General features: G+C 42.6%; 1 protein-coding gene across 1 annotated transcript in view; it reads left to right on the top strand.

Moving 5' to 3' along the window:
• Window positions 1-16,560, top strand: part of nr3c2 (nuclear receptor subfamily 3, group C, member 2) — a 158,185-nt gene extending 141,625 nt beyond the window's left edge. Inside the window, 2 exon segments of the mRNA XM_080722018.1 lie at window positions 11,184-11,341; window positions 14,575-16,560. Of these exon segments, the coding sequence (XP_080578144.1) occupies window positions 11,184-11,341; window positions 14,575-14,730 (314 nt within the window). The 3' untranslated portion in view covers window positions 14,731-16,560.
• Window positions 16,561-24,535: the final 7,975 nt, after the last annotated feature.

Here is a 24,535-nt window from a genome sequence, read left to right as displayed (position 1 = left end):
GCGATGTGTTGTGAGCTTGTAGATCTGCTCCTTTGAAAGCCAGACCCGCTGTGCTGTACAGAGAAGTATAACTCGGGCAGTCAGGCTGTGTCTCCTCTCCACTGTGGAGAGGCGACTTTTGGGAAGATGATTGCAATATTTTGGCTTATCGCCGAACCTTAATTAATAGATACGGGGGTGCGGTAATTACCGCAGTACCGGCGGTAAATTGGAAGACGGTAATCGCGGTAACAAAATGTCCATACCGCCCCAGGCCTAGTCAACATTAAGTGAAACATTAAGTGATCTGGAGTTAGATCAGACGTGTCAACATTAAAGAGTTTGACATATGCACATGCCATGGGCATCCAGGATGTTAACATCAACTCAACCCGACATGGGGTTTGAACTGCCAACCATCCGTATACCAGGCACAGGCACTGACCACTACACTACAGCAGTCACACATAATGGACCTGTCATTTAAAAAAAGAAAAAAGAAAAAGTTTCATGTAAATCTACAGTAGTTGTGGGGCTCATTTTAAACATTAACGTGATCTGGAGTTAGATCAGACGTGTCAACATTAAAGAGTTTGACATATGCACATGCCATGGAAATCCAGGATGTTAACATCAACTCAACCCAATGTGGGGTTTGAACTGACAACCATCCGTATACCAGGCACAGGCACTGACCACTACACTACGGCAGTCACACATAATGGACCTGTCATTTAAAAAAAAAAGAAAAGAAAAAAGAAAAAGTTTCATGTAATGTACTTGACGCCTTCTTTCAAAATTATATAGCGCCCCCCTTTGGCCAATTGGGGTAAGATTGGTTTCAGTGATATTTGGACCAACCCTCTACAGTAGTTCATCATGAAAATTTTACTTTGCATGTATGTTTTAGAGGCAGAAGAATAATTTGCATAAAACTTGCAATATTCATTGAATTATTAAAAAAACATGTTTAAATTTAAAAAGAATCCGATCTGACAGATCTTTAGATATTGGTCCAAAGTTCATGTAAAAAAAGTTCCGTGCACGTGACGCGAAAGTTCCGGAATAAAAGCGGGTTTAAGTGTTTTACAAACTGCTCAAAATGGCAGAAAATCTAAGGACGGAGCGTACTTAACAAAGACACGGATGGCTTCCGCTTGAGTCAAGGCACGCGTGTAACCAAGTTGCATGTCTTTAAACGAAACGAGCCATGACTTATGCCCCTTTAAAGTTTGAGTTTTCAAACGCTTCGTATAGCGCCCCCCTTTGGCCAATTGGAGTAAGATTGCTTTCAGTGATATTTGGACTAACCCTGTACATATTTGCCAAATGCCATGAACGTGTCACTTTGCATGTATGATTTAGAGGCAGAAGAATAATTTGCATGAAACTGCATTATACAGTGAATTATTAAAAAATAATGTTTCGCTTTAAAAGAAATCCGGCCGCTGTGCGATGACCACATTGGTCCAAAGTTCATGTAAAAAAAGTTTCGCGCACGTTACGCGAAAATCCCAGGAGGAGATAGATTTTGACTGTTTTTCATATAATTCAAAATTGTGGGAGAAGTAAAGGTCAGATGTCAAAAGTCAGAGCGTAAAAGTTGTTCGGCATGAGGAGACGCATAAGTGTATACAGGTTTCATTGCTGTACCTGAAACAGGGCATGAGCTACACCTGTTCAAAGTTGGCATTTTTCAAAGGTTTCCTACAGCGCCACCCTTTGGCCGATTGTTGCGGGCTTCGCGTTTTAGCCGTTTGGCATAGTCCTCTGCCATACTGCCGAGTTTCGTAAAAAGCGACTGCACGGTCTAGCCGCTAGAGAAAAAGTGGCGGAATAATAATAATAATAGTGATGAAGTCCAATAACAATGAGTGGCCAAGGCATTGCCACTTCGTGGCCTTGGCCACTAATTAGATGCTTGCACTTAGAGTACAAGCAAAAGTTAGTTAATTTCTTGTTTCACTCAAAACCACCAAAGTCAAGTAAGAATGTTACACACTTGAGCTTGGCAATGGGTGTTTTCTGTTTAATAATAACTAGAAAAAAAGCCCCCTGCGGGGGCCTGGCCCCTTATGTAAAAGTCCCCTGTACTCAAGAGATGGATTCAGTCCAGAGGGCAGCTAAGCAATAGAAATGTAGGATAGCTCAACATTAAATATGCAGTTTGTTCCAAAATGCAAAATGGTGTAATGTTGAGTCTGTAAGATATATACAATAGTTTCAGAAATACAAACCCCTCAGGTACAGGGTGGCCTGCTCTGTTTTGGCTGGGTGGGTTATAATAAGATTGGAAAAAAAAGGAAAAGGCAAAGTTAAATATTATGTTGAAATAAAGTGTACAATGGTACTGTTGAATTGTTTTTTTATTTTTTTATTATGAAGTTGTTGTAGAACATGGAATGATGGGTGACAGTGTGTTCTTAGTAGTATACAGTGTCGTCAAATTAAAGAAACAGACAAATATATTCAAGGTTGCATGAATCTGTTTTGAAGCACTTGTGTTATGATGACAGGCAAGTTATGAGAGAAAGGGGAAAGCATGTTTGAATGATCATGTGTAGTAATTCAAAGGAGTTCCTTATATACAATGTTGTCAGTTATGCCCTCGTCATTGCCAATAATAAAAGCTTTCACAGCGTTGGCTTTTTTCCCCCTGGAGAAGGCTGTGTAGAGCTGTCCATGAGCAAACACAGGTTGAGGCAGGTAGATGCCAACTCGGTCATTCTCTTGACCTTGACCTTTATTGATGGTAACAGAGAAAGCCAATCTAATGGGGAATTGCCGTCTAATAAAGGTGAAGGGAAGCTCATCACCTCTGTCATGATGAGGGATCCTTGGGAGGAAGACTCTCTCACCCCTATTTGTCCCTACTGCAATCTCGCACTCAATTATTCTGGCCATCATGTGCACCACGACCATTCTAGTTCCATTTTTGAGAGTTCTGTCTGGACCAGCTTGCAGGTTCCTAAGTAGCATAACAGGTGATCCTACTTTTAGCTTTAGGTTATGGTCAGGGATTCCAGAGGGTGTCAGTGAATTGAGGAATTCAATGGGCAGAGTATCCTTGTGATCGTCCTCTAGAATTGAATCGGCTGAAAAGTAGACTCTCTCTTCTCCAGGGAACTGAGCCAAGCACCTGTTATTTATGTCTCTGATGTCATTGTTGAGAGGAGTGTATACAGTTCCTTTGAGGAGATTGTCTTTGTGGCCACATCCATTGTGGAGGTCAGGGAAGGTGTAAGAAATCAGACTGTCCAGATCATGTACCAAGTGCTGGGGAGGAATGTGGATCTGAATGTCTGTGTCGCTGTCTGTTAATGTGCCTTCGCCTAAGGCAAGCAGATAGTCAGAGAAGTCCTTTTCTGATGGATCAGTCCGCATGTTGATGTGAAGCTTGTGCTGGTTCATTAGAGGATAGAGGGGTGACATCTGGATGCAAGCACAAACAATTTGTGCTCTGCTTGCTTTCTTGACAACAGGGAGTGTCTGTCGAGGGTCTCCCCCTAGCAGGACAGTCTTACCACCCCAAGGTTGTTGCGAGTCCATCAGGTCCCTCAGTGTTCTTTCAACACACTCAACATTAAATCGGTTGACGCTGAAGATCTCATCCCAGATTATTAATTTGCTTTCTTTAATAAGCTTAGCCAGGGAGGACTCGACTTTGATATTGCAGACAGAGTCTTCAAAGATGGGGATTGGGATCTTGAATCGTGAATGAGCGGTCCTACCACCCTCAAGGTTCTGAGCAGCCAAGCCAGTGCTGCCGACACACAGGACAATGCCATTTTCTGACCGTATTCTAGCTGCAATCAACTTAAATGTGAAGGTTTTTCCGTAGCCTGCAGGTGAGTTCAGAATGAACTGTCTTGTGATGTTTTGCTCCTTTGGTGTATATGCTGCCTGATAGACAGCGTCACAGAGTTGGTGCTGTTCCTCATTCAGCTTAGGCGTAAGCAAGAGTACAGTTTCTTGTTCTCCATATTGTTGAATTGCTCGGATCGGAAGAGTTTAAGGATCTTTTCATGCTCAGATAGAGCTCTCGGTTGTGGCAAGTCTTTGTAGTTGGCTAGACAACTTCCCATTTGGGACAGCTCATCATCAATTGCCAGCAGCACCAGATTGTGTATGAAGTCCTTATCGACTGAATCTCTGGGGCACATTTGTGCGTTTGCCTCGTCATGGACAAAGTCATCACTGAGCTGCTCCAAGAAGTTGTCAAGAAGAAGTTTTGGCTGTGATGGGTGGCAGTAGTGTAGAATGATGGCAAATGTTTCTCTGACCTTCCTTGAAGATCCATAGCTTGAGACATCATGCATGGCAGCAGTCCATTCTGCATCATCGTCAAGCAAGCCCATGGCTCGAGCTGTGTCTTTGAAGGTGTCATAGTTGATGGCATCATGCACTTTAAGGTCCTCATATCCCAGTGGTCCTCTGATGTGGGCTAGGAGTAATTTCATGTAGAATCTCTCTCCTTGCACTACTGATACTTTGCACATGCGTCCTATTGTCCTTGGAGTGTGTCCATCCATTGGTGTCTTGTGTCTTTGATTCCACTTGTGTTGCGCCGCATCCCAAGTGTAATGTTCAGGAATATCCATGTAAAGATATTGCCTTGCATTTGGGTCTGTGCGGTTTAGTTGGAAGAAGGCCTGCAATGTAGTGGGTTTGGCAGCAGTCAAGGCCTCCTGTGCATGGCCATCTGTGAAGACGATATTCTGTTGGCCTTCTGTGTGGATAGCAAGGGTGAGCACAGCAGGGAATCTACCCTGGGTTTTGTATTCCATAGTTCTCCAGTGTGCCTCATGAGCGTCAATGGTCCTGGCATTGATGAAATTGGAGATCTCATCCTTATCTTCAATGATGACGGTTCCAACATCAACTCCCTTATGGATGTACTTGTAGAGGTATTTGATTGTACCGAAGGATCCGACAAATTCTACATTGAGGTGGCACTTGAACTTGAGAAGGAGGTAGGCGTTGTATGGCACAACCCGCCTGCTGTCAAACACAAAGTCATTTTTGTTTGTAAACGTGTGCGAGTCACTGGGTCTTCTGTACTGTGGGTAGCCATGTCCATTGTGAGGCAGTCGAGTTTCACTACAGAAGTCTTTTGGGAAGTTCTTGCTACATTTTCCATTGACCATGCAGGGGCTGGCAGGGTAACCTGGCCCACAGGGTCCATGTAGCATGGATGTAGTTACCAGCTTATACAGCTCAGGCTCCTTTTCTGGGTCGGGTATGTCTGCCCTAATGATTTGATCAATGTCATCAACAGTTAAGATTTCATGTAGGAGTAGGAGGATGTGGGCGTGTTTCAGTCCTCTCATCTGTCCCTCGATGGTATGTATTATAGCTTTCATCTTCCCAAAAACACCCAGCTTCAAGTCCTTGAGCAGCTCATCCAGAAACCTTTTGAAGACTTTGTTGACTAAGTCTGGTCTGTCTGTGTTGTGCTGTCCTGGAAAGAGGTTGTCAAGCACACCTGGCCAACTTGGATTAGCAGTCATTGTGAGAAAGAGGTCGAACTTCCTGTATCTGGTAGCAATAGCGAGGGCATCAAGATAGTGCTTGTACAGGTATCTGGGGCTTCCAGTGTGTGAAACTGGAAGAAAGATCTGTTGACCAACCCTGGTTTCTTCAGTTTGTCCTGGCAAGTTTTGCTGGCTAGCCAAGACATCAATCAGGCCTGAATACTGGTGGACCCTGTACTTGTCCTGCAGTTCTTTGCTCCTGTAGTACCTCATGCGGCCACCTTCGATTTTGCTGTACTGGTCACAAAAGTATTCTTCGGCAAGTCTCCCTGACTTGAGTAAAGTGTTGAAGGAATTGCTTCTCTGTTGAAGATGGAATCGAAAGAACTCCTGATTAGTAACTGGCTTTGTGGCTGAGTGTTTAGCAATGGGATTGTCAATGCTGAAGCCAGCATCTCCATGTGGCAAGATCAAGGGATAGGCGGCTGGGTCATACATAGGATGGAGTTCATGAATGTGTGTTGTCTGTCTCTTGTTAGGTGCATGATCAGGTGTTCTGTACAGTACAATGTCCCTAGGATGTGTCTGTTCTCCAGGTGCTACAACAACCACGCCGGAGACATCAGGGTTATGGTGAGCTTTCTTTGCCCCCTGTGAGCTTTTGGCCTTGAAGACCATTCGGAGGTCTTCAGTTGGGTTTTCATTGAACATTTGTGCTCCACTCTTAAAGGAGCTTACTAAAGGATTGATGGTCTTTAATTGCTCTTGAATCAAGGTCAAAGTGTCAACCCTAATAATGTCGTCTCCCTTTGCGTGATGAAGGCGGTTCTTAATTTCATTTTCGTGGTCAAAGACAAAGATTTGAGAGAATTTTGGTTTTGTTGTGTTGTCAGGAAAGATGGCAGAGGGAGTGAGGTGGTACATCTGGCCACTCATCTTGAATGGGTGTGGTTGAGAACCTTGGAAGGTGATTCTTTTGCCAGTGAGACACTTTGAAGCCATTGATACCAAGCCATTATACTGTCTGATGTTCTCCATGAATTGTGTCGATTGTTCAGAGTTTCTGTCAAATAGAGACTGTAGTGGTGGAGAGGGGTCCATGAATGGCTGGAGTTGGATCTCTCCATAACTGCAGCAGGCACTGAAGCTTTTGTTACCGACACAGCCTTTTGATGTCTCCCAAGGGAACATGACAGCATTGCATTTAACACAGACAGAGTCCATCTTAGGTACAGTAAAGGAAGCGGTTGTTGTTATTTGTTGGGGAGCTGTCCATGCTCTTCTGTAGTGTTTGTTTTGTCTTTTTCTTTTTGATGGTTTAGACGGGGATGAGCGGGTCCTTTTGCTTCTCAGCCGTTTGTCCGCGAGGCGCAGAGCTGCGAAGTGAAGACATTTGGATTGAGATAATTTAGTAATAACAATGAATATGTGATTAGTGGAACCAAAACATAATGTGTTGTGTTTTTGTGTTATGTGAATATGTAAGTGTAGCGGCATGAATACAATTAAGAAAATGTATGAGTGGTATTATATAGTTGTTCTCTGCCTTTTGGCTAAAATGAAGTGTAATAAGAATGAATGAGTGTTTGTAGGTGTACTTATTAGCACGTTACTCCATGAAAGATTTGGATGCAGGCAGAAGAATACATACTTACATTAGTGTGAAATGAGACAGTAGTATTAAATGTTGAGAGTAATATGTAATGTGTGCAATGAATGATATATGTCATATGCAGTTGGCAGTGAAAGTGTGCCAGGGCTGTTGTGGTCTGAATGCAATAAAGAAAATGAATGAGTGGTATGTAATTACCTCTTGCCTCGGACGACTCCATTGAACGCGTAGTGGCGCTGCGGAGGCGCTTGTACTCAAGGCGCTCATCTGAGAAAGGAGATGGCAGGTATATATGAGTGTTTGTAGGTGTGCTTATTAGCACGTTACTCCATGAAAGAGATTTGGATGCAGGCAGAAGAATACATACTTACATTAGTGTGAAATGAGACGGTAGTATTTAATGTTGAAAATAATATATAATGTGTGCAATTAATAATATATGTGTCATACAGTATGTAGTTGGCAGTGAAAGTGTGACAGCACAGTTGTTGTATGAATACAATAAAGAAAATGAATGAGTGGTATGTAATTACCTCCTGCCTTTGACGACTCCGTTGAACGCGTAGTGGCGCTGCGGAGGCGCTGGTGCTCACGGCGCTCATCTGAGAAAGGAGATGGCAGGTATATATGAGTATCTGTAGGTGTACTTATTAGCACGTTACTCCATGAAAGAGATTTAAATGCAGGCAGAAGAATACATACTTACATTAGTGTGAAATGAGACAGTAGTATTTGATGTTGAGAATAATATATAATGTGTGCAATTAATATGTGTCATATGTAGTTGGCAGTGAAAGTGTGACAGGCCAGTTGTTGTATGAATACAATAAAGAAAATGAATGACTGGTGATTACCGGTTGCCTCTGGCGTCTCCAACAATCGTGTTGTGGCCTTGCGGAGGCAATCATGCTCACGTTGCTCTTCTGAGAAAGGAGATGGCAGGTATATATGATAATGTTGGTGATGTCACATTTTACTACATGACTAAAACGTGGATGCAAGCAGAGCAGGTCAGACATAATTTTAGTTTTTGCGTGTGATGGGAGGTTGCAATGACTTGCGCTGTAGGCCTACTTGTGACTGTAACTGAACAGTCACTGACATTGGGTACAGTGTGAAAATGCAGGGGGCAGTTGTGGGTAGACACACACATAGACAGATGTGGGGGAGGGGGTTGTCAAGCACGCACACACACACACACACACTTATTACGGCCCCTTGTTTTTTATTAAATATAGAATGTAATATTCAGGCCTATGTTATACAGGCTATTAGAAAATAGGCGATATGGGACGTGTTGGGAGCTTTCAAACATTTTACTACTTTTACTCCCCAAACGGGGGTCTGGAGGTCCTCCCCCCAAAAACCTTTTGTAGATCTGTGTTCTGGTGAATGTTTCTATTTTTATAATTGTATTATGCTTGCTTTACATGCATTGGAAAAGGGTGGGTACAATATCAGCAATTAAAATGCAAAAAGTAGGTGTACAGAATTTGATTTGATAAATTAAGACCCATCTGTACTAATATTCACTACTTACTGCCAGTGAATATATCTGTGAGATTCCATGCACTGCCCACACCCCTGCGCACATAGATGTAAATGTCCTGTGTTCTGGTGATTTTTTGGAGTTTGATACAAACACTGGGTGTACAGGAGTGTTGGCTAGCCTGTACACAAAGCAGGGGCAAAGAGGCTAAAGGCCCATTCCCACTGGGGCAGATAACATAAAGAAATCTCTTTCTCCAGATATTTTTCCATTAAAAGTGTATGGTAGTTACAGATAAAAAATATATTTGCCACAGATAAGTGGTAGATATTCTTTTTATCTGTATCTACCATCCACTTTGAATGGAAAAATATCTGGAGAAAGATTTTTTTTTATCTGTATCTGGCCCAGTGGGAATGGGCCTTTAGAGCTGTATTATTCACTTGTGTGCCCTTTTAAGTGTATTTTGGCATTGGTAATACTTTTGTCCTTTTACTCAAGTAACACACTCGAACACACACATTTTACTTGTAACAGAGTACTTTTACCTAATTAGAAACATTTCAGTACTTTTCCACTCGCAGCATCAACGGACGTTGGCGTTGGTGTTATACACCGATTCGTGACCTATAGAAAATGGTGTCTGCGATGTTTTAAATAATGTTTATGTCATTTCTCCACAAATGTTGTTTGTTTTAGGTCATTTCTACACACGTTGTTGTTCATAGCTTAAGAGGATAGGATCGAGCAGTCCATGCCATGGGAGGGAGAGTACTTTTACCAAAGTAAAAATTTGAGTAGTTTTGCAACTCAGCATCCGCGCATGTTGCTGTTATACTCCGAATCGTGACCTATAGAAAACTGTCCCCACAACGTTTTGTTGTTTTAAATAATGTTTATGTAACTTCTACACACGTTGTTTAATTTCTACATACATTTTGTTGTTCATAGCTTAGGATAGGATAGGATCGAGTAGGCCATGGGAGGGAGAAAAAGGGAGTGCACACACTCACTCACACACACACACACACACACACACACACACAGACAGACAGACACTGTTCCACCAAACATATTATAGCATACCTGTGCTCTTTCGCTTCCGTGGCGAGAGAAGAGTCCTTTTTTTTCGAGGCATGGATATGTGCACAGTAGAAGAGACGTCAGTCTATTCCACTCCGTGGCAAGGAAAAAAAGCTGTAACACTTTGAGTCTGGTTTCCCATCTTGAACAGACACTCTAAAGCCATCATTATTATCGGAATATAAAGATTTAACTGTTTTAACCCCAACCCTTTTTTTAAATAAAAACATATCACTTTAAAGCTTTCTGTTAATTCTCCAATACAAAATGTGTGTACGAAAATCTGATCACCATGAATGTATGTAGGCCACAATACAATACAATACAGTACAGTATGTCTATGTAGTCATTTCTACAATGTAGTCATTGTAGAATTGTAAAAGTACCACTTTTTACTGCATGGAAGTTGAATTAATGCTGCACTTGTTCACTGTCCCCTAGAGAGAATTCAGGAAAAGTCAGCTTTCTGTCTATTTTTAGTTGGTGGAAAATGCAAGGAAGGGTCTGTTAACTAGTTGGTTGAGAGTTGAGAATTTAGTTCTGTCTTGTAACATTCCAGAAATAAATTGTCCTAAGTACCCATGATGCAGGAGAGATACTGTACAGCAGGAGACCCCGATGGCTACCACTGAAATTGTTTCTAACGAGTTGGCAGTTAGGCTTCGGTCAAACTTTAGACACGCTGTCCAACTTGTGTTGGAGCATACAATTTAGAAGCACCCACAAAATCCTGCAATGCAACAATCTTTTTCTTTGCTCCTTTTTTTGTGTGTGTGTGTGTGTGTGTGTGGGGGGGGGGGGCAGGGTAAGACTGAATTAAATTACTTCATAGCATCAGGCAAATGCCTGCCAATCATGTTCAACAGCCAAGAAGGTTATGTTCAATTATGACAATAAATGGGTGTCATATTGCTAAGTGGCCCTGACCTTTTCGGTATGAATTGCAATTCGTTTTACTAGCATTAGATAACAGACATTATGCTTGTAGGATACCTACATTCAAAAGCCTCTGAATGATGTCTTCTAAGTACTGGCGTTTTACTTTCAGTTGATGGCATTCATATCCAGGTTAAGGCTGTTGCTTATTTCTACTTTCCCTCGTGAATTCCAATCCCTCTGAGTCATTCTGATCTGCTTCACAGTACATACACATGAACCACTTGAACCCTAGCATCCCTTTTTGGCAGGGGGCACTAGCCAAAAATAGAAGATTTACAAGCTTACAGCGTGGGTTTACAGAGGCTATTTTCAGGCAAAGAAATGTGGTGTGCAGGGAAAAAAGAGCAGACCAAGTACAGAGCCGACCCCAGTCAATTTAGTATTTGTATAGATCAGTGGTTCCCAATCTTTTTAGTTCAAGACCCAAAAGAGAAATTAGATGTTTGCCCATGATGCAAACTAGTGAAAATAGCAGATCTACAAACTCACTGGAGCGTTCAGTTTAGTGAGTTAAATGATTTCACTAGTCTGTGCTAACATGATGCTACACTTTTTTAAGAGTGGGTTATGACTGAAGTCCTCATGTCTTTCTCACTCCCGCCTCCAGTCCCCAAAGATGGCCTGAAGAACCAGGCGGCGTTCGAGGAGATGAGGGTGAACTACATCAAGGAGCTCAGGCGCTCTGTGGGCAAAGCAACCAACAACTCTGGCCAGACCTGGCAGCGCTTCTTCCAGCTAACCAAGCTCCTGGATGCCATGCATGATGTAAGTACCCCAGTCCCAGTACCACTCTGCTTCAAGCCGCCACGCTGCGTGCCAAGTGCCCCGCAGTGCAGAAATACACTACACACTTCCACACTGGCAATGTGTCCATGTCTGTAGCACACACACGCACGCACGCACACACGCACGCACACAGTGGTGGAAAAAGTACTCAAATTCTTTACTTAAGTAAAAGTATCACTACGGCAATGTAAAAGTACTCTGTTACAGGTAAAAGTCTGGTATTAAAAATGTACTTGAGTAAAAGTACAAAAATATCGGTATCAAAATGTACTTAAAGTATAAAAAGAAAGTACTTATTATGCAGAACGTCCAAATTCCCAAGTTTTCAAATGTATAAAATGTATAAATCTCTTTGAAAATAGCAGATCTACAAGCTCACAATGCATAGCATTGCAACACATTGTGAGCTTGTAGATCGGCTATTTTCAAATGTCCGAAATGTATATAGGGATTGGTTTTTGTAATAATAATCAAAATCTACAAAGTCATTAGTTACTCAAGTTTTCAAATAATTTTTGTGGAGTAAAAGGTACAATATTTGCCTCTGAGATGTAGTGGAGTAGAAGTAAAAGTATTGAAAATGGGAAATACTCCAGTAAAGTAGAATTACCTCAAAAGTGTACTTAAGTACAGCACTTAAGTAAAAGTACTTAGTTACTTTACACCACTGCGCACGTGCGCGCACGCACGCACGCACACACACACAGTCAGTATACCAGTCTCCACACTACAGTAGGAGGAAGAGTCCAGATCATTTGGAAACACATTGGAGTATCACAGCCACAGCACCGCGTCGGATGCATGGTGCAATTGGTGCATTGGCCTAATGCGTTTACTTAGTGGGTCAGTCACACTCTGGCCGGGGGAATTAGGAATGATTGCATTCCAGTCCAGCCAGTCCCTTAGGGGGTGGGGAGGGCTTACTGTGGAATAGGCAGTGACCAGCCTTTAATGGTCAATGGAACAGAAGGCAATCAATGGCAGCATGTTGTGAACTGGACCGGTGCACGGCGCTCTCTCTCTAAATAACGCCACACACCAAAATCAGGCTGATCATGGTTTATTCATGTGATGATATGACGCTTCGCTTCAAACCCCAAAGAGGAAAGAGAATGGGTTCAGAGACTGGGCAATGAGCTGGCTTCAGTGTGGCTCTTAATGATTGAGTGAATGAGGTTAATGCAAATGGACACCTCTTCACAGAAGGTAAGGGCTACTGAAGTACCAGTGGCGCCCCCAAGTGGTTGAGCGAAAAACAATTATCATAGGGTCAGTTCCCAAATGGAAACAAAGAGACTGTCATCGCTTATTAGTGTTACTACATTTATCTGTAGCATTATGACATAATTATGTTTAAATTACACTAACCAGTAAATTACCAACAACTAGAGTCTAGTTGTGAAAGTGGCTTCTCAACTGTAACAGAGTGGACATGACTCTTAAGGAGGATTTATGCATGGTTTGCACGTTGTGTCGCACACTGAAAATAGCTGATCTTGTGCGCTTTGGGATCTACGCGTTGCGAGCTTGTAGATCGGCTATATCGGCATGCAACCAAGTATAAATCAGGCCTGATCAAAAATCGGGAGCAGCTTCCCCATGAGTTGAAAGCAGTGCATTAAAACATGTTGAGCTTGTAAGCAGCAGCTTTAAGCTCAGTAAAGTGCTACTGTATATATCCATTACAGTATGGGTTGTTGAGTTTTTCCAAAATATGGTGTACACTGCACAGTGCATTTTGTTTCAATGATTAGATTTATTTCTGAGTCATGACTTAATGACTAAGGAAAAATGTTATCCTGAGGCTAAACATTGAGAAACACTGATTTAGACCATAAGGCACATTGAAGCACATTTCAACCATCAGAGTGATGGCTAGAATGAGCTTCACGCACATTAGAGCAGTGGTTGTCAACCTGTGGGTCGGGACCCCCATGGGGGTCCCTAAATTATTTTGGGGGGTCCCCAGATGATTAACTTAATGTGCAACATTGTTTTCTCACTCAACAGTGAACAAACCGACATAAAGTTTAAGTGTATAAAGGGTATCTGCACATTTCTAAAGTGACAATGTATGGACTTTTTAATACATCTAAAATGACAAATTAATCATTGGATACATTTTCAAATATTAGAGGCAGACATTAGAGCAGCAAGAAAAAGCTGTTACTAAACCGTATTGTAAGCCTGTTCTCTGGGCTGCAAGGCCCAGGGAAGACTGCATCGCCTTTCTTTATCCTTAGTATCAGATTGATTACAGGTACGGTGGTCTCAAAACTATCTAAGAAACTAAAGCGGTGAAAGAAAAGTTAACTGACTTGACTTCTTAGACAGAGACTAGAGAAGGTTTTACATCCTCAACCACATGCTAAAGTGCATAAGTGATAGGAGGACAAACGTTTCAGTCACTCACAAGACCTTGCCTCATCAGTGCCATATGTGCTGTAAACAATCCAGCTAAAGATTAGCACGATTTTAATTAATGTAATCCTGCACAAAATGCATTGGCCAACAGTAGCAGGGACCAGCTGTAAGAATAAACCTACGTTAATAAACCACACTTGACCAAAAACAGTCCGCATTGGGACTTACTTTAATATGCATATTCACAGAAACATGCCATGGTACTGGACTTTTATATGTGTGTGTTTTGGAATCTCTTACTTTGTTTTGTTGTGTTGTGGGCAGAAAGCAGTCAAGTGAGTATAATTTGTATATTGCAAACATACTTATAAACTGTTAAGTACCTTACAGACGGACATCGGTTGACGCTGGCGTTCTCGCTTAGATCAGCGCCGCGGTGGAGACACAAACGCAATCGCTCCGCGAGTAAACGCCGGGCGATATTAACAAAGATGACCACAATCTAGCTCTTACCGCCTTCGAGTGCATGCACCAACGAATTTCACAGGACCGCGCTCGCTCGCCTCTACGCCCCTCAACTTCTCTGTGCATCCCAAATAATCGCCTGCCTCTCCCCGTCTGAAAGGCGCTTTATTCTGAAAAAGCTATTGAAACCACCCTGCAAAATCCAGTGCTTTTTGAATTTGACTGTGCGTTAATGAAACTGTGTGTGTGTCTGTCTGTCTGTGTGTGTGTGTGTGTGTGTGTGTGTGTGTGTGTGTGTGTGTGTGTGTGTGTGTGTGTGTGTGTGTGTGTGTGTGTGTGTGTGTGCGTGCGCGCGTGTGCGTATGTGTATATATCCCATCCAGCTGGTGAGCAATCTACTGGACTTCTGCTTCTACACCTTCCGGGAGTCTCGGGCGCTGAAGGTGGAGTTCCCCGACATGCTGGTGGAGATAATCAGTGACCAGATACCAAAGGTGGAGTCCGGCCTTACCCAGATACTCTACTTCCACAAGAAGTGACTGACAGACAGACTGACTGACTGAAGAATCCACATGAAAGGAACTGGAACAGAGAGAGAGAGACGTGTTGGAGGAGGAAGGCCCATGACGCAGCCACCACCCCAGCTTCTCCGAGTCGGGAGAGGAAGTGACGTGGTTTGCACAGGAGGACCCTTGACTCTGCGCTCGCCGTGGTGGGACTGGTCCCAGACCAGCGAACCAGGAGGTCAAACGACGGAGCCTTGTTGTGCGTAGGGGGGGGAAAAAACACACTGAGAAGGAAGAGATGTGACTAGAAATGTGACAAAGCATCCCTAAGCCCCGCCCCATCTGCCCAAACCCCACCCTTTAACCCCCACCCACCCCGCCCAAAAAGACGATGACAGTGTTTTATGATGGAGACAAAGCCATACATTTCTTAGGATGCGCTAATAGACACATTCACCTAGCACACACACACACACGCACACGCACACACACACGCGCGCACACACACACGCACACGCACACACGCACACGCACACACGCACACACACATGCATGCAGAGGGGAATATTTCTCCCTGAAAACACATGCTATCCACATGCATTCACACAAAACGCACAGATGCACTCCATATGCACTAGAGGCAGACACGCGAAACCTGCAGTTCCTTGACAAAAAAAGAAAAAGAAATGAAAAAACTTGCAGACATTAACTGTGGCTTATGCAGTCTCTCACAAATAATAGCACTATGAATCTATATTCAAAAAATAAATTATGCCAATACGTAGGGTTTCTTTTAGCTTCGCAGTCTGCTGACATACTATAAGACCACAGCAACAGAATTCATTACTGTAGGTGGTGTACCATTTTCTTGACAGAACCTCTCGGCTGTCGGTGGGGAGAACGGTCTAGTTTAATTATATTCCAAGGGCTATTACAAGCTAAATAGTGGCATAAAAATATAACAAAACCCAACTTTGAATCTTAGCCGGTGTGCACACGACACCCACCAATAACACTCACATAATCCATTTTTATACAAAAGAAATAACAAAAAATTGAAGTTGTAAAACAATCAAGACTAAAATATGCAAAACTTCTGAATTTAAAGTTGTTTTTGAAAATAATAGTGTTTCTATTGTGTGATGAAAGTACAGTGCGCGTGGAAGAGAGCTCCAGTGTCATGGAGAGAAGTCACCCTTTTTAGGTTCTCATGGTGGAGTTTTGACGCAACATTGTTGAATGGTTATCTCTGTCTCAAAGTGTCCTGGAAGACCGCTGGAGGACGGGAGAGTCCACCTGTCATTCACTAAAGGAAAAAGGATTGTGCTGTTTCTGCTGGTAATGGAGTTGACTAAAGGTCCATAGTTAATCGGTGTTCTTTGTGGAACCTCCAGTTGTCCAACTTTTCTCACAACGAAGCAAAACCAGCCCTTTGTGAACCAAAACTTATCTACTTGTTCCCGGAAATAATAAAAGCATTTTTTATACATACAAGTGTGTTGTAAAGGTTTAGTTTTTTGGCAAGCCAGACATTTTACATTACGGTGCTTCTTTTTTCTACAAGGCGAAAAGAGAGCTACTTATAACATGTACAGCAAACCTAGCAAGTAACTGTCCATAGCATTACACAGTGTGGACACACAAAATACTCTAATGTTGATATAATCTGAAAAAGGGAGCATTAGTCTTTGCAGTGCTTAATTCACAGCAAAATGTATCAAAATCCAGGCAAACATGTACAGGTATTAATCCGCTTTAAAGTCACATCCTACTCAGCCGTTTGTACAGAAAAATAAATGTTTTTGTTTTGTTTTTGAGGTACATGTTGGTGGAACACTTGATAAAAGAGAACTGAATATTGCATTGTTTTGGTCACCTTTGTCCTGCTTTTGTGTGTTTCTAATTTCTTTTCTCTTTGGGCCAACTCTTCTTATTACTACTTCTACTATTATTACTACTACTGCTACTAGACGTATGGCAGGCCTTGTCATCTGGACCATGTTTTATCTTGTTTCACACCCCACTGGATGATGCTACTGAAATGTGACCGCGCCTTTGGAGAGGGAATACAGTGTGGGGGGGTGTGTGATTGTGTACTTGTTTTTTTGCGTGCCTGTATGAGTGTGTGTAGTATGGCCACGTGCATGTGTGTAGACTTATGTCTGTGCAATTGTTTATGTATGCGTGCGTGTTCTGTTTTGTTTTTCCTTCCTGGAAAGCATGTGCATAAATTAAATGCTTTTTTTTTTCTTCAGTTTTTGCCTTTTTTTTATGCATTTATGTTATAGGATTAGGCATAACCTATTGCCACATTTAGATTTTGCACAAGGACGCAATGTGAAATAAGGCATCAGTGCAGCTAGAATTAATTGTCCCTTTTGATATGTAAAGTGCGTTTGTGTAGGGGAGGAGCTCTGTGCTGTGTTGGTGTTTATGTGAAGTGTAAATGTTGAAAAGGCAGGATCCTGGCTTTGGTACCGTGATTAGAACGACTCATCTTTCAGCCCCCTGTTGTGAATTATTGTTCCGTTTTTGAAGGACCCTGAAGATTAACTCCTACTTTATTTGGTCTTGGTTTGTTTCCCCCCCCCCCCCCCCCCCCCCCCCCCCCCCCCCCCCCCCCCCCCTTGTAGCCCTCCTCCCAGCCTCCTTTTCTTTTAGGGGGAAAAAAATGTAACAATGTTAAATGGTTCATAGGACGAATGGGAAAGTATTTTTGAGAGAATTATATTTTGCTGGAAAACAATATTTAAGTACTTTGTCTAAAACAATATCCTTTTTGTAAAATGAAAAATGTTTAATGCATGCTTTTTGATGAGATGTTTACAGTACATTGTATTTAAAAGAAGGGAAACTTGTGCCTTTTTATCTCACCTGATTTACAATTTTACAGTATATAAATATATATATATACATATATATATATTGTAAATAACACAGCGAGTCTTTATGTTGAATATAGTATAAGAAAGACATTTCTACTTATAAACCATCCTGTTATCCTGAATATTTGCTAATTTGTGCATATTCCCCATTTGCCATTGTTGTTTTTGTGCGTGTGTGAGTGTGTGTGTGTGTGCGTGTGTGTTGAATGGAGTAAAGAGGGTTTAAGGCTGGAGTCATGAATGTACCAAACAATGTTTGTGGGATGGTAGACTTGTGTGGAACTTACTACCTGAATGTTTGAAAGAAAGATCCTCTTTTTAAATAATGTTATTTGATCTGCCTGTTCACTTTAGTTTTTCTTGTTTAGTTTTTGTGCATCGTTTTTCATGTGACTCAACTGAAAAGATTGACAAAATGCACTTATTTTGTAATGGATAGAATGGTGTCGGTATAAGTGATGGATTCGTGAGGTGTTTCCCAATCTGTACCACCATTTAAAAATATTGTTACTGTCAGACAGAAACCTTGTATCTCCGAGTTTCAAATTTGTATGTTTTTTTTGCGATGCGAGGCGTTGTGTCCTTGTAGATCGTTTTTAAAATAACAAAAAAGGACATACATTTTGGACATACAAGGTTTCCACCTGACAACGATGTACACAAAAAAAAAACACACACACACACACAAACCCACACTATTGATGCTGAAAGCATCGGGAGAACTCACCCATTCAGGATGTAATTAACTGGTCTGTCTTTGTCCTGAAAAAAACTGCACTCAAAGATGAGCTACAGGTCTGGCCATTGATGACACTAACATTGTGGACCCAAAGATGTCATGTGAAAATACAACATAACTGAAATAATGCGCTTACAGCAAAGTCACCAGTGAGGCTCTGATAAAACTGGGTCTACTGTACATTTCTTCTAATCATAACAAAACTACTAACCCTACAATACTGTTTTTATTTTATTTTATTGTTATCATTATTATTACAAAGCAATTTAGTGTAATAAATAAATACCCATATACATCATGTACACAGTACAGCACTTTCCCATATTCGCGTCTCACCCGTTGTTTAAGTCGTCCCCCATTCAAACCAACCCTGTATATTTGGGCATGAATGATTCAGTTGTCTGTTGTACTTTTCGCTGTTGTTGTTTCACTGAGAACACTAGAGGATGGAGCCAGTGTCTTTGCCATTTTGTGTTTGTGAAGATGAAACTGGGTGTAGAGAGAAACTAAGGCTTAATTTATACTCCATTGCACGTCGGTGTTGCTTGGCGAAACTAACAGATCTACAGCCAGATGCGTTGTTAGTCTGTAGATCCATTATTTTTGCTAAGCGACACCAATGTACGAGAGAGTATAAGTTCATCTTAAGAAGCCATATCTTCACAGCCTTGGCAGAACATTTCTTCTAAATAGATGGCGTTTTTGGAAAAAAAGAAAATCCCAAAAAATGAACTTTTTACTCAAAACGCTTTGTACAATATTTCTGAGCAACTCTCCACAGTACATAGACGATATCCTTCAGCATAAATGAATAATAAAAGAAGACTTTGGAGTTAGTTACTACAACCTGTACATCTGGATGCAGATATTGCCATACCTGTGTTTGCAAAACTATTGCAAGGTTCTAATAAAACCGTTAAATAAACTGCGGTGGTGTTATTTGTGTGTACATATTTGTGTATTTGTGTGTCTAAGCTTTTATTTAAAGTGAGATTGGGGGAGAAGAAAGTGATGTGTGTGAAGACAGGATATAGAGAGGCAGAGCTGTAAAAGTACAGTATGGCTGGACAGAGAACATGGAGGATGGGGGTCCAAAGAACGAGAAAGGAGGGGAGTTGTAGTTGGTTTGTGCATTGCGCATATCCAAAACGTGCAAGAAAAGAAGACAATATAAGAAAGGAAAAACAGCAAGTGAGAGAGAAGGGAAGGAGAGAAGGACAAAACGGAATGCAAAACTGAGAAGGGAAAAACAGAAATATGGGGAGAGAGGACGAGAATGACGGAGGTGTCGGTGAGACTTTTACAGTGCAACACTTTGCCTTGTGCTGAGAGAGAGAGACAGACAGACAAGAGAGACAGACAGACAGAGAGAACCTCGCCATTAACCTCGTTAAGGGGCTGAATCTGAAAACACGCCCGATTCGCCAGACTGCAGCACAGACAGCATTACTTTTTTGCGCTCCATCTCTCTCTCACTCTCTCCATCTCTCTCTCTCTCTCTCTCAAAATCCACAGCCGTCTCCAAATCTCCCCCAGATTTCCAATAGCTCGTGCTGTGTAGTCGAGCCAGATAAACGGCATCTATTGGATCAGGCTGATTTCACGGCTGTGCCCGCGCACATGGCTGCTTCCATGGCCCACTTTTCTGAGCTCTCTCTCCCTTCCTTTCTCACTCCCCCCCCCCCCCCCTCTCCGTGCCGTCTGCAGCCGTTGCCACTTTTTCCTATTTGTTTTTCTTTATCTCTCTCTCTCACACACACACACACACACACACACACACACACACACACACACACACACACACACACACACACACACACACACACACACACACACACACACACACACACACACACACACACACACACACAGTTTTGTTTTCACCAACACAGTATTACCATGATTAAAATCAGTGACAGATCAAATATTATTTGATCTGTCACACTCAGTGACTCAGTGAAGATAGGAGAAAAAAAGAAACATTGGAGACTCTTATCTTTGTTTAACACCCTGCCATGAATTTCCCTCTCTTCTCTTTTTTTTGCATCTTTTGCTCTGTTTTGTTTTTCTGGGGAAAGCCTGAGACCTTTGTGTAACAGAGTTGTGTTGATGTCCTATTTGCTGAAGCGGGTCTACTGGGTGCAAAACTGAAACACCAACTATGATGTAAGCTGAGTCATGGTACAGACCTATTTTCCACGGCTGAAGGACACTGCGCCATGGGAGGCAGAGGACAGCTGGCACACAGCCAGAGGCTCTGGGCAACAGCAAAATGAAAACATGCAAGTGCGATACATAAGCACAGTGGCACTGAATAAGTCTCCCTCTTCATGCATTTACCCTACAAATACTGTATCCTGCACGTACTGTACAGTGGTGGAAGTCTTGCTTTATGCCTTTGTCCCGCATACATCTTGTGTTAGCGCTGTACAGAGTGGTAGCCATTGCAGAAGTCACCATGCATACATTCACCCTGCATGTATTCTGTGTCAGTGCTGCATGCAGTGATAGCCAGTGTGGAAGTCCTCCCTACTGTGCTGCATTTATCCTGCAATTACACAGCATTACAATTCTATACAGTGACACACAGTACACTGTAGAAATTCTCCCCCTTGCATTTCTTTCCTGCATACAGTATAACCACTTGTATATTGCAGGACAAAAGTGTATTAATGACTCGGTCCTAAACAATTCCTCTTCAGGGACAGATGAAAGCTGCAGCGGTGCAGTTTATCTTTTTATTTTGTCCTCTTGCATCTATCATAAGGTTGCTGTCGGGCAAAAACCTCCCATCTCCATACTTAAACTTTTTTCCCCCCGTAAATTAAAGCTCTGCTTGATCATACTACAGCGTCACACAAAAGCAGCAGATCCGCAAGCTTGACACGCAGTGCGAAGCATCGCGTTTTGAGCTTGTAGATCTGCTACTTTTGCTATTTTTGAATTAGAATCCTGAAAAGTTTTGGACATAATGAGGTTTCCACGCGACAGAGACGATATGCTGCTTCTAAAGCAGCTCCTTGAGCTGCATTCACTTTATATGAAAGAAAAAAAGAAAGTTTATTCTCCAAGTCTCCATAGTAACTGGGCTATGTGAATGTAGATGTCAACCCAGCTTGAAAAGCCACACTGCAGTAGCACATATACTGTAACTGTACATGACAGAGAATAAATAAGATAATAGGTGCAAATAGGGGTGCAAATACTATTCTGTGGTTGCCCACAGGCAACCACACTAATATATTCATTTTATCTATCAATTTGTAATTATGAAAACATAAATACAAAATATACAGGTGCACGTCAAGGAATTATGAAATCGTAGGAAAAGAACATGTGCACATAAGGTACAGTATATGCAAGTAGTCAGGATAGCATATCATATATTGTTGTATTTTTATTTTGTAAAGGTCCAATCAAACATAGTATAAAATCTCTATAAAAGTCGGTCCTTTGAATATCTTGAGCACTATTCCTCGGATGGACTTCACACTTGGCAGGTATATTGATGTGGATCTAAAGGAGTGTGGTGTTGAGTGTTAAGTCTACGTGCTTGATGCAAGGAGCATACCGTGGTTCTGGACAACGCTGCAGGCAGCATACGTTGGTTCTGGACAGTACTTGACCTGCTCCAAACAGGCATGATTTCCGGACGGCCATGCATCTCAAATGGGCACAGCAATCTATCTCTATAAATTCAAAGAATATATTATTTGACCGTCCTCATCTCAATAATTTGGCGGGTGTATCGCTGAGGACCCAATGGAGTGCATTGCTGAGTGCAAAATCAATAGGATGAGCGGTTTTCCGGAACGTTGCAAGCAGCCCCAGTTCTCGACAACGCGATTTGGGCCAAGTAATTGACCCATTCCGAATGGGTATGCCTTTCATGAACGGGCACTGCACTGGTCCTGTAAAGCCTGACAAAAGGTTGACAAATGAATAAGTGCCAACAGCCGCTGTGCAGCATCTTACATGCTCAGCAATGTACATCAGTCGGAGAAAGAGACTGTGGGTGGGTGAGCATGGTTGTGAATGGAGAGTGAGAAAAGCCATCACTTTTCATGAAGGGCCAGGGTGGGCCGGGCAAGGCGCCAAAAGCATAATAATTCCTGCTTTGAGACGGACGTTTCAGAGGCCCGGACAGGAGACAACGCTGAGGGATATTCTAATGAGGCCCAGGAGGACAGATAACCCAGCACAGATTCAACGCCATTATCGCCTGTGATGTCATAAACAAATGAGCTAAAGATGCTCAGGGAATAGGGGAGAGAGTCATGCGGAGGCAGGTCCAGCGAGCGAGAGAGACAATGGGGTGACAGCAGACAGATGCAGGGGACGTGAGAAGGATGGAGGAGGGCTGAGGGAAGAAGGGACAATGAGGGGGAGAATATAGGAGGACAGGGATGACACCTCGTCGCCTCCTCGGGACATTCTGCACTCATATCTCACTCTTCATATCCCTCCGTGCCACTCTCACTAGGCTTTGATTTATGCTTCAGCCGACGAAGGTTCGCATGCCAAAAATAGCAGATCTACAATCTCACAACGCGTTGCGTACTTGGGACACGTTGAGCTTGGAGTCCCACTGTTTTTTGGCGCATGACTACTCTGTCATACGACCGAGCATATACATCAGGCACTGGATAGACAGTAGAAAGAGAGAGGGAGAGAGACAGTGTGATTGTGAAATAGACAAAGGGAAGGGGAGGGGAGAGAGATAAGAGAGATGATGTGACAAAAATCCAGACAGCTTTGAAGTGGAGTGGACAACTGAGGGAGACAGAGACGGGACGTGAAAAAGGGAGGCAGACAAATGAGAGGAAGACACAAATGAAAACAGACTTAAACTCAATAGAGAGGCTGACCGACCGACCGACAGACAGGTCGGCAGGCGGAGAGACAGTCGACCCTCTTGGAGAGTCAGTCAGTCAGTCAGTCAGTCAGACAGACAGACAGACAGACAGACAGACAGACAGACAGACAGACAGACAGACAGACAGGACGTCGCTATGATTCAGCACTATTTTGGCATAGAGAGGAGAGGATGATGTTGATGAGAGGCTAAAGGGGGAGGGAGGGGGGGGTCTGGTAGTGGAGAATAATTTGCCCGTCTCATTAGCTCTGCCTCATTTCATTATGTAACCATCACTGCCTCCATCGCTCTGGAGAGGCACTGGCCCACGTGCACACACCCCGCCAAAAACTACCACCCCTGTCAAGCTGCCAGTATCTTTAGACTGGGCACGGAGTGTGTGTGTGTGTGTGTGTGTGTGTGTGCGTGCGTGCGTGTGTGTGCATGGAGCACTGTGCTAGAGAACAGGGCATCGGCTCACTTATTAATTATTGGAGATGTGTCTGTGGTGGTCCCATGGTAATTATGTAACCCAGCGCAAGCCAGCAGAGCCTGGAGGCCATTAGTATGTTAATTATACAGATGTAGTCCAAGAGCTAACATGTGTGAGATGGGGGGCATCGTAATGGATTAGGGAAGGTTGTTGTAGCGGCTGTGGATTGGGGTGGGGTGGGGGGGTTTGTTTGTGTGTAAAGATGTGATTATAATCTCTGCCATTTTCCAGGAGCCTTGCTAACTTATTTTCGAAATTGTCCTTGCACTGATGGCGGGTACAGCTGGTAGTCTGGTGGAGGGAGGGAATGAGATGAGGAAGACTTACATTATGTTGGAAGGCTTACCAGAACTGTAATGGCTGCAGAATGGATCCTCATTTGAACAGAGGGTCTCATTATTTTTCAGACGTTGTAACGTTGCCTGTAGGGATTCTGTCTCCCTCTCCACAGCATCCTGAATGACTCAGCAAATATTAGACAATAGACATGGTGCAACATTTCATCAAGACAAAATATTGAAATGTTTCTCGACTATGTAGACACTTCTGTTCGTATAAACTATTTCAATTTTGGACCGACCAAATATGGCCTCCCATTGCTTCACATCTTCTTTGGGCCACTGTCAGCAGAGTTGGGCATATAGTTTCAGGGATATTTTGGGAAATACAAAACCAATTCTCTTATTGCCAAACAACCTTGCTGAGGCCAGACAAAATGAGTTAAGGCAGTAATGGTTTATTTTTTCATTGCCAAAACTGAGATCTTTTTTTCTTTTCTTTAACAACCTTTTCATTCACTTTGAAACGACCCTAGACTCTGGTTGGTTTAAACTATTTTACTGGAAAGAAGGCACGATACGCTTAAG

This window comes from Nannobrachium achirus (assembly GCF_963921795.1).
Source record: "Nannobrachium achirus genome assembly, chromosome: 3".
In the NCBI taxonomy this organism is placed as follows: domain Eukaryota; kingdom Metazoa; phylum Chordata; class Actinopteri; order Myctophiformes; family Myctophidae; genus Nannobrachium; species Nannobrachium achirus.
This window is presented reverse-complemented; position numbering and strand designations above follow the sequence as displayed.